The following is an 11,618-nucleotide window of genomic DNA, read 5'->3' on the forward strand; positions in this document are numbered from 1 at the left end:
GAGTACGTGCTGGGCCATTAATTGTGGGCGAGTGCATTGTTATCATTAGTCAATGCACCCTATGTACTGTTGCGGTTGTACATGGAAGTGTGGTTCGGCTCTGTTTGTAAAACCCTAGTTTGGTGTTAAAGTTGTTCCTCATGTCCTAAGTCCCTATTCTAGTGTAAACCAACGGCTATTCAAAGCCACCCATCCCCCCACCCTTGGATTATAATGAAATACAAGGAGAGGGGTTGGTGTGTGTGTGGGGGGGGGGGGGGAATTATACTAGCCTAGCTATCTAATTTGAAGAGTATTCCCATATAGTGTAGGTATTGGTTAAAAAGCCTAGTGCTTAACATATCTTATTGCTAGCAGAAACAAATGTCTATTAGGCAATAAGGCAGATAACTGACGTGAAGAAGAAGTTTATGTAAGCACACATTACTGCGCAATAATGTGTAATTTATACTAAAATACACTGAAAATTACTAAACATTAACATTAACTCTTTGTTATAATTTCCACAGGTTTATGTGTAAAGTCGGTCTGAATAACAACTAGGAAAATGACGACTACACGCGCTTATGAAACTTTATTTCATACTACAGTTTGCCGTTATTCAGTCTTGTCATAAACTATTTCAACGACGTTAAATTATGGGTGGGGTCTGGGTGATTTTAATATTTAACTATAGGGTATAGAATATACATGCTAAAAAGGCCTCATGTTAACAGATTTTACTCAAATACTTCTATTGTTTTGCCCGAATTTGATGTTTTGTTTCAGTAGTAGTGGTGCAGTCCCCCCACCCCCCCCCCCCCCCACCCCCACCTCCCCCGTCCCTATTTGTTGTTTTAAAAATATTTCGTTATCGTCATTTTAAAAATAATTGTATGCAGGGAACTATTGTTTTAACACAATTAATGTATTAGTAGAGCAAGATAACAAGAGTTGATGTAAACAGAGCCGATAATTAACCGCTGTTCGCATATCATCGCACGGAATAGTCCGAACAACATCTTCGCATGGGTTTCCATTGTCCATTTCCTTTGTGGTATCCTCATTGTTGTTCTGGTAGGTTCACTTACTTTATTATATCTATTTTTTACGTTTTGTGTTTATAAACTGAAATAAATGGTCATATGTATAGTTAGCCTGAAGCAAATGACATCGTAGCTTATGCATTTTGCTTATTTATGATCGACAAATAATTTCTTAATTTCCCAATAATATTAAAGTGCTACCCGGAAATGTCGGAGTAGAACAGTGATTCGGACGAACATTCGGCCGGATAAAATAACTTTACTTGAAAGTTTTTACATGCTCATATACCACGAAGGTTTCGAACATGTCTATCCCGAGTCCCGTCTCTGGATACCAGGGTCCTGACTCGGGGCAGAAAACTGTAATTGACAATTTTGAATTTTTAATCTAAAAAATAAATAAAAATGGGACCAATTTTAAATTTAGATGCGCATTCCAAATGTAAGTAATAATAATACAGAGCTCTATCAATTTTATTTTATTATTTTTGGTCGCAAGAAAAGATTGGGCAGTCTAAAAATGGAAATAACTACAATTAATTGCCCCTTAGACTAAAAAAAAGAGGGGGATGTTGGCAAGGAAAGGAGGGGGGGGGGGGGGGGGGGCGGTTGTCAACCCGAGCCCAGGAAGTTTTATTATTGGTTGGGATTAAAAAAGAGAGAGGCATCAATCGAATCGGGAACGTTGGCGTGGACGGCAGCTTGGGGGGAAAGGGTCGGGGGGGGGGGGGGGGGCAATGTTGCCTCCGGACATACCTAACACACCCTACGGCCAAAACCGCGTACGCCTAAGCGCCTAACCACATACTTCCGGTGACACCCCCCCCCCCCCATTCCCCACCCAAACCCTCCAACCACCCTCCCAGCCGCAGTGCCACCCAGTCTCGATGCCCCTCTTTGTTAGGTGATAGTCCAGCGATGGTGTTGCTAGGAGAGCAACACAAGGTGATTTAATCATAATGCTGGTGCTATGCTGCGATGCACCGAACAAAAGGGTGGAGAGACCGGTCAAACAATTATTACAAAAAAACAGACAAAATGGCGGACCTGTCTAGACAGGCTCGGCACATGTAGCCCACGATGGGGAAAACAGTTACAATTAAGGTAAGAGAAACATTATTATTATTACTACAAGTGCCACCGACAGTGATATTTATATTGCTATTAGCGTTAATAAATTATTTGATGAATAAGTTAACGCGGTATACTATCTACCCACCGCGAACCAAACATAAAAAAAAACATAATTAATATGCGTGAAACTGCGGTATACTGTCTAACCCACCGCAGTTCACTTAACAGAAAAATATATCTAAATTTTAATTTTAGATTCATACACAAAGGCGATTAACAACCTATTACTTTTTTATGAGATTTAGGAGGATTTAATAAATTAGTAGCATTAAATTTAATATTATTATTTGCAAAATATTGTACCAGTTTCAGTCTTATTTGATTTTGTTCGGTGCATTCAAATAAAAAGTGATTTACATCTTCCAAAAGGTGACACACCAAACAGTTGGGTGTATCAGATTTCTTAATAATATATTTAATGTTATTTAAACCAAAAGATACACCCATACGTAAACGAGGCTATAATTTTAGTAACTTTAACATTAAAAGAAACTGGTCCAGGTGTATTCGCCTTTGGTTTGATAGTGGCATGCCACACTCTGGTTCTGTGGTTCCACTCGACTTGCCACAGGTTTCCAAAGTGTGGTTCGGCTATGGATTTAATTTCTTTATAGTTATGAGTGACAGAAACACCAATATTAGTGCTAGCCAAATAAGTTTAGCATTTTCATCAGCCAGCTCATTTCCACCAATACCAACGTGGTCCGGGACCCACTCAAGTACCACCTCTACCTTTTTACTAATAATTTTGTTATAAAATTTATGTATTTTTCTAACAATTTCCGGTCTGACAGTATTGCAGCCTCCAATAGCCTGCACGGCACTAAGGCTATCAGAGAAAATGACATAGCTATTGGGGCTATAGCTTTTATAATATTTTTCTATCCGCATCAGAGCATATAGGATGGCCATTAACTCAGAAGTGTAGACTGATAAATTATCCGATAGTCTAGCCCTAATGGCTATCGGTTTGTATGCATTATTTAAATTTTTAATCACAAAGGCCATACCTGTTTTACCAGAGGTTGGGTCTTTTGACCCGTCTGTGAATATTTGTATCACATCCAGGTAAAAATCACCAACCACTGCTTTAAAAATTATATTTTTAAATATCGGGTTTTCTACTTTTAAAATTTCATTTCTGATGTGGTAATTGACTATTGGCATGCCGATCAGCCATGGGAACTCAAAATTTACATTGGTTCTACTTATTGGCAGACCGACAATACCAAAGTCATTTGCAAATTTATTCAAATAAGATACTATAGTTATGTCGTTGTCACTTTTAGCATCTATCTGTTCAGGTTTTAATGTGTTGATAGGAGAATCAGGCACAAGGCTATGGTTTTATTAAGATATGTCAAGCCCTGCCTGATTCTTCTTAAAGGTAGCACTCCCAACTCAGCTAGAACACTATCATATGGAGTACAGACAGAGCCCCCCACTATAATTTTGAGGGTCCTGCCATATACTGCATCAAGCATCCTAAGCTGAGTCTGAGAAGCACCACCGAACGCCATGGCCCCATATTGGAGTCTGGACACAATGGATGCCTCAAAAACCATGAGCAGTGTTTTCCTGTCTGCGTCCCAAGGTGTACCTCACAACACTCTTGAGTAAACTTAAATAAAAAGTGCAGTTGCCAGTTACCTCAGTAATGTGATTCCCGAAGTTTAGGGCACTGTCAAAGATCACTCCTAAGAATTTGACGGACTGCACCTGATTTAGTACAATTTCTTTAAATTTTAAATCTAATTTTACTGGTTTTCTCTTTACTTTTCGAAAAATAATAGATTTTCGTTTAGCCTTGGATATGGTAACCGCCCAGGCAGCTGACCCTTTATGTAAATTATCTAAATCAGACTGGAGATCCTTTTTTAGGTCATCATAAGAATTTCCAATTCTCTAGAATGCAGTGTCATCTGCAAAAAGACCTACACTGAGTTTTGTTTTAATACTTTTGTTTGTAGTGATGAGCGCCGTTGACAAACCATTGATAAAAATTCTAAAAAGTGTTGGTGCTATCACAGAGCCCTGGGGTATGCCATTTTCTAAGGTCAAGATGGGAGAGTAATTACCATTTAAATTAACAGAAAAAGTTCTATTGGTCAAAAATTGGTTTATAAATCTAAACATTCTTCCTCTGACTCCCATCTGATAAGTTTTGATTAACAAACCGTGTCTCCAGACCATGTCATACGCCTTTTCAATGTCCACAAATACCCCGGCCGCCTTGTGTCCACTCTGGAAAGCTGTTTTGATTTCGGATTGAAGATGAACAAGATGGTCAGTGGTAGAGTGGTGTTTCCTAAAACCACCCTGGTAGATAGACAATAGATTATTTATCTCCAAAAAGTGGATAATGCGATTGTTAACCATGCACTCCATAGTCCTGCAGATGCTAGATGCTAGGGATATGGGTCTATAATTATTTGAATCAGAGGGCCTTTACCAGGTTTGGGAAGCGGAAACACCTCAGCGTGTTTCCACTCTTTTGGCAAGTACCCCTCCACCCCTACCACTCCAAATTAAATTAAATACTTCAAGAAAAAGCTCAATGGTCTTGGTAGGCATATTTAAAAAAAAAAAAAAAAAAGGAGCAGAGCCTTTATGGTTACCAAAAGCATTGAGCATTTCCCTTGAACTAAAAGGTGCATTATAAGTGTCCTCATTATCACAGGATAGAGAATCCTGGGGAATAGGGCTATCTCTTTCTATTTTTATTTTTCTAATTTGAAAATGTGAAAAATTAGTAGTAGCCGAATTCTTTTTAAAAATTGCTCCTAAAGCATTTGCTTTTTCCAAATTAGTTTTATATAATTTGTTATTACTTAAAATATTTTCGGCAAAACATATTATGAATGTTTGTCCATTAGGGAGTTGTGAATAAAAGAAAACAGCTTTTTTGAATGTCCCTGATGTGGAAGTTTTTTGTAATTCTAAAACTGTCTGTTGAAAAAATTGGAGCCCATAGGGGGTGGGTCTAAAGATCCGAAATATACTCTCCTCAAACCTGGGATGGTTGGAATTTCTGTTTTACTTTTTGACATGTTAGCTTTCACTATTTTCAAATGGTTGGGGAGACGTTATGCAGGGCCACCACCCAGACAGCGAAGGAGTTGCTGGTTAAAATGGGATATACATTGTCACCAGTATTTATACTATTTGACTCACCTCCCTTTTTTATCTGTCTTGTCACCTCCGACTGAACTATTCGTGCCTTCCTTTTCCTGCTCTCTCCTAGCTTGGGTCTCTGGGGTGGTGTCGGCGACCTTGGTGAGAGTGATAGCTCGGCCGAGAGGGTATGTGAGTCAGATTGGGGTGCCATGACCCCCGTGCCCCCATGGCTACACAGCTGTAATCATTGAATCACTATACTAGTGTCCAAACATGGAGTGTGGTTTGGGTTGAAGCAGTTTTCAGTCAACAGACATATTTATAGATGGACGATCGAGCACCTTCGATGTGAAGGACTGGAAATATGTCATGAACTAGATACAAGGATAAATGTGGTCTTTCAGACTCATTAGTTGATGATTAATTCAAACAAAACAGTCAAAAATCAATACTTCCTTACTAAATATTAAAGAAAACATACACACAAAGACAAATATTATCAGAGATAGAGAGAGAGAGAGAGAGAGAGAGAGAGAGAGAGAGAGAGAGAGAGAGAGAGAGAGTTTCTAGTGTTGTAACAAAAGACGCTGTTTCTTGGCATGTTGCTCAAGTGTTCGATTCTGTTTCATCTATCCATTTCCTGTTTCTCTTTCAGTACTACAACTTTGAATTTGAAGACACATCAGTAACTTTTCATTCCAGGCTGGTTTCAGAGATGCTGGTAAACAAACAAACTTTAAAGGTCCTCTGTCTTAAAAAACCCTCAAATATGTCTTGTAGTCATGATATATGTGCTGAACATGAGGTCTCATCGAAACATTGTGAAAACATCCTTGATCTGGAAGAACAAACATCAACACATTCTTGCGAGAAGCCTTTTAAATGTGGGATGTGTTTAAAGTGTTTTGCTTACAAGTGTCACATTATGCAGCACTTGAAGATCCACTGTGCAGAAATACCATATCAGTGTGAGGTGTGCAGGAAGTGTTTTGGTGAGAAAAGATACTTGAAAAAGCATGTCTTAATTCACACTGGAGTTAAGAAATTCAAATGTGAAGTGTGTACGAAATGTTTCTCACAAAATACCTACTTGAAACGACATATATCGGTTCACTCTGGTCTTAAGAATTTCAAATGTGAGGAATGTGCAAAATGTTTCTCACGAAATACGCACTTGAAACAACATATGCTCGTTCATACTGGAGTTAGGAATTTCAAATGTGAGAGATGTGAAAAATGTTTCTCAAATAATCGTAACTTGAAACAACACATGTTGGTTCACACTGGTGTTAAGAATTTCAAATGTGAGGTATGTGAAAAATGCTTCTCACAAAAGAACAACTTAAAACAACATATGTTTCTTCACACTGGAGTTAGGAATTTCAAATGTGAAGTATGTGCAAAATGTTTCTCACGCAATGCTCACTTGAAACAACATATGTTGGTTCACACTGGTGTTACGAATTTCAAATGTGAGGTATGTGCAAAATGTTTCTCAAGTAATCCTAACTTGAAACAACATATGTTGGTTCACACTGGTGTTGAGAATTTCAAATGTGAGGTATGTGCAAAATATTTCTCAAGTAATCGTAATTTGAAACAACATATGTTGGTACACACTGGTGTTAAGAATTTCAAATGTGAGGTATGTGCAAAATGTTTCTCACGAAATACGCACTTGAAACAACATATATTGGTTCACGCTGGTGTTAAGAATTTCAAAAGACCGACTTGAAACAACATATGTTTGTTCACAATGGTGTTAAGAATTTCAAATGTGAGGTATGGGCAAAATCTTTCTTACGAAATACCATCTTCAAACAACATATGTCTCTTCACATAGGTGTTAGGAATTTCAAATGCTAGGTATGTGCAAAATGTTTCTCACAAAATACCTAATTGAAACAAGATATGTTGGTTAACACTGGTGTTAAGAGCTTCCAATGTGAGGTATGTGTAAAATGTTTCTCAAATAATATCAGCTAACGACATATGTGCTATTAGAAGTTTCAAATGTGAGATATGTGAAAGTGTTTGTCAAGTAATCGTAACTTGAAATAAGATGTGTCTGTTCACACTGGTGATAAGAATTTCAAATGTCAGGTATATGAAAATTGTTTCTCACACAATATCGACCTGAAACAACATATTTTCGTTCACACTATTGTTAAGAGTTAAATGTGATGTATGTGTTAAATGTTTCTCATACAATAGCAGCTTGAATCTTCGTATGTTTCTTCACACAGGTAATAAACAGTTCAAGTGTGACACGATGATGTGCACAAAATGTTTCCTCATGGTTATCAGCTGAAATGACATCTGTTAATTCATGCAAATTAGAAACTTTTAATACGTTGAAAATACACAGAGTGGTTTAGCATACAACACCTGTCTGTTCATATTAATTAGACAGGTGTGTAGCTCAATAGTAGTGTGATGGGTCATGGGATGAACACTCGTCAAACTGGTTTAACATACAACCCCATTTTGGAGTGCCCCGTGTCTGTTCATATTAGTTAGAGAGGTGTGTAGCTCAGTAGTAGTGTGGTGGGTCATGGGATCAACACTCGGCAGACTCATTTAACATACAACACCATTTTGGAGTGCCCCGTGTCTGTTCATAGGTCAGTAATTATGTGATGGGTCATGGGATCAACACTCGTCCAACTGATTTAACATACAACACCATCCTGAAGTGCCTTCTATCTGTTCAGATTAATTAGAGAGGTGTATAGCCCAGTAGATGTGTGATGGGTCATGGGATCAACAGTCGTCAAACTTGTTTAACATACAACACGATCTTCAAGTGCCTCCTCTCTGTCTGTTCATATTAATTAGAGAGGTGTGTAGCTCAGTAGAAGTGTGATGGGTCATGGGATCAACACTCGTCACACTGATATAACATACCACACCATCTTGAAGTGCCTCCTGTCTGTTCATATTAATTAAAGAGGTGTGTTGCTCAGTAGTAGTGTGAAGGGACATGGGATCAACACTCGTCAGACTGGTTTAACATACAAGACCATCTTGAAGTGCCTCCTGTCTGTTCAGATTAATTAGAGAGATGTGTAGCTCAGTAGTACTGTTATGGGTGATGGGATCAACACTCGTCAAACTCGTTTAACATAGAACAAGATTTTCAAGTGCCTCCTGTCTGTTCATATTTAACATACAACACCTGTCTGTTCATATTGATTAGAGAGGTGTGTAGCTCAGTAGAAGTGTGATGGGTCATGGGATCAACACTCGTCAAACGGACTTAAAATACAACACCATCTTGAAGTGCCTCCTGTCTATCCTTAAGGCGACATAAAGAGGTATGTAGGTCAGCAGACGTGTGAAGGTCATTAAATCAATACTCGTCATAAGACCTACTTTAGGATTTATCACTCACACTATGCCACCGTTCCCGTAACTTTCACCAACATCATGAATAAGAACGAAGGTAAAATGGTTGAATATGGTTCAGTATTCGCTGTGGGTATTATGACTATACAATTATGGCTCTGAACAGCTAAACTACATTGGTTGTCTGAGAAATATAAATTACAAGTTTAGACATAGTCCTGGTTTATGCTGTTTATAAAATTTCAAATGTCATGTGTCTGCCAAATGAATTTAGACACAATATAACTTTAGACATAATACTGGTTTATGAATTTAGATGGAGTATAACTTTAGACATAATACCAGTTTATGATTTTAGACAGAATATAACTTTAGACATAACACTGGTTTATGATTTTAGATAGAGTATAACTAGACATAATACGAGTTTTTGCTGGTTATAAGATTTTTAAGTGTGATGTGTCATAGGTTTCACACAGTGCCTGTTTAAAACAAAATTAATTTCATCTTATGCTGTTAATAAAATGTACAAATGTGAAGTGTCTACCAGATTAAACTACTTTAATGTCATTTCATGCTGTTAATAAAAGTTATAAATGTGAAGTGTCTACCAGATTACACTATTTTAATGGCGTTTTATGGTCTTAACAAGATTTACAAACGTGAGGTGTCGAAGTGTTCACGATATATTTTAGTATTTGTCAAGCATGTTTTCTGCTGATATTGTAAGTTTATTGTAGGCTCTGTGCGTATCAAAATTATATATCAATAAACAACTGATCTGAATGTTTTCACTTTTTGTTTTTCATTTTGATACCAATTTAGAATTTTGTACAATTTAAATAAATCAGTAGTAATGTGATGGGTCATGGGATCAACACTCGTCAGACTGATTTAACATACAATACCATCTCGAAGTGCCTCCTGTCTGTTCGTATTAATTAGAGAAGTGAGTAGTAGCTCAGCAGAAGTGTGATGGGTCATGGGATCAACACTCGTGAAACTGATTTAACATACCATAACATCTTTGAGAGCCTTCTGTCTGTTCATATTAATTAAAGTGGTGTATAGCTCAGTAGTAGTGTGATTGGTCACGGGATCAACACTCGTCAAACTGATTTAACATACAACACCATTTGAAGTTCCTCCTGTCTGATCAAATTAGTTAGAGAGGTGTATAGCTCAGTAGTAGTATGATGGGTCATGGGATCAACACTCGTCAAGCTGATTTAACATACAACACCATCTTGAAGTGCCTCCTGTCTGTTCATATTAATTAGAGAGGTGTGTTGCTCGGTAGGAGTGTGATAGGACATGAGATAAACACTCGTAAAACTGGTTTAACATACAACATCATCTTGAGGTGCCTCCTGTCTGTTCGTATTAATTAGAGATGTGTGTAGCTCAGTAGAAGTGTCATGGGTCATGGGATCAACACTCGTCAAGCTGATTTAACATGCAACACCAACTTGAAGTGCCCCCTATCTGTTCGTATTAATTAGAGAGATGTATAGCTCAGTAGTAGTGTGATGGGTCATGGGATCAACACTCGTCAAGCTGATTTAACATACAACACAATCTTGAAGTGCCTTCTGTCTGTTCATATTAATTAGAGAGGTGTGTTTCTCAGTAGTAGTGTGATGGGACATGAGATCAACATTCGTAAAACTGGTTTAACATACAACACCAACTTGAAGTCCCTCCTGTCTGTTCATATTAATTAGATAGGTGTATAGCTCAGTAGCAGTGTGATGGGTCATGGGATCAACTCTCTTTAAACTGATTTAACATACAACACCATCTTGAAGTGCCTCCTGTCTGTTGATATTAATTAGAGAGGTGTGTTGCTCAGTACGAGTGGGATGGGACATGAGATCAACACTCGTAAAACTGGTTTAACATGCAACACCAATTTGAAGTCCCTCATGTCTTTTCATATTAATTAGATAAGTGTATTGCTCAGTAGCAGTGTGATGGGACATGAGATCAACACTCGTAAAACTGGTTTAACATACAACACCATCTTGAAGTGCCTCCTGTCTGTTCGTATTAATTAGAGAGGTGTGTAGCTCAGTAGACGTGTGATCGGTAATGGGATCAACACTCGTCAAACTGATTTAACATACAACACCATCTTGAAGTGCCTCCTGTCTGTTCACATTAATTAGTTGTGTGTGGAGGTGGAGTGTTTTGTATAGTGTAATGCACTGACTTAGAGCCACTAAAATATACTTGGTTACAATAACATTGTTTTACTACCTATCATAGCTTTGTCGTGATAATGGAAGATAGATCAGCATTTCTCTTGAAAGAAGCCTAACAAATCAAATTGTGCCAAACTTTCTGTTACAGGATCAAATGAAATATCCCTTCATGCTAAAGAATGAGTCGTCCATGTGGCAGTATATATATGATGAGGAATTAAAAAGAAATTTAGATATTGAAACGTGATACCTGCAAACATATTTAGTCACAGTACCAGCTATGACATTATATAGACGCATTGCATTTGACAATCTTATAACCGCCAAGAACTGTAACAGCGTTTATGCTGGCTATAACAGTGCATATTTTAAATGTGTGATGTGTCTGCAAAGGATTTTAGTCACAGTACAAGTTTAGACATAGTCCTAGTTTATGCTGTTCATAAAAAAATCAAGTGTGATGTAACTACCAACTGATTTTAGACACAGTATAACTAGTTTATGCTGGTTATATGATTTTCTAGTGTGATGGTTCTGCTAAGTAATTTTAGACACTGTACACGTTTAGACAAAATACTAGTTATGGTTTTAGACCAGTATAACTTTAGACATAATACTAGTTTATACTGGTTATAAGATTTTCAAGTGTGATGTGTCTTCCACAGGTTTCACACACAGTGACTGACTAAAAAATATATGTTATTGCCATTTTATGCTGTTAATAAATTAACAAGTGTGAGGTGTCTACCAGATTAAATTATTTTAATGTCATGTTATGATGTTAATAGGA

At 37.5% G+C, this 11,618-nt stretch overlaps 1 protein-coding gene across 1 annotated transcript; it reads left to right on the top strand.

Moving 5' to 3' along the window:
• Positions 1–2,688: 2,688 nt before the first annotated feature.
• On the top strand, positions 2,689–9,410 carry LOC121373510 (zinc finger protein 431-like). The gene is made up of 4 exons (XM_041500181.1): positions 2,689–2,878; positions 4,130–4,229; positions 5,404–5,461; positions 5,932–9,410. Exons 1-4 carry the CDS (start codon positions 2,689–2,691, stop codon positions 7,009–7,011), a joined length of 1,428 nt encoding a protein of 475 aa, XP_041356115.1. The 3' UTR covers positions 7,012–9,410.
• The last annotated feature ends 2,208 nt before the right edge of the window (positions 9,411–11,618 follow it).

The sequence above is a fragment of the Gigantopelta aegis genome, chromosome 5 (genome assembly GCF_016097555.1).
Source record: "Gigantopelta aegis isolate Gae_Host chromosome 5, Gae_host_genome, whole genome shotgun sequence".
NCBI lineage: Eukaryota > Metazoa > Mollusca > Gastropoda > Neomphalida > Peltospiridae > Gigantopelta > Gigantopelta aegis.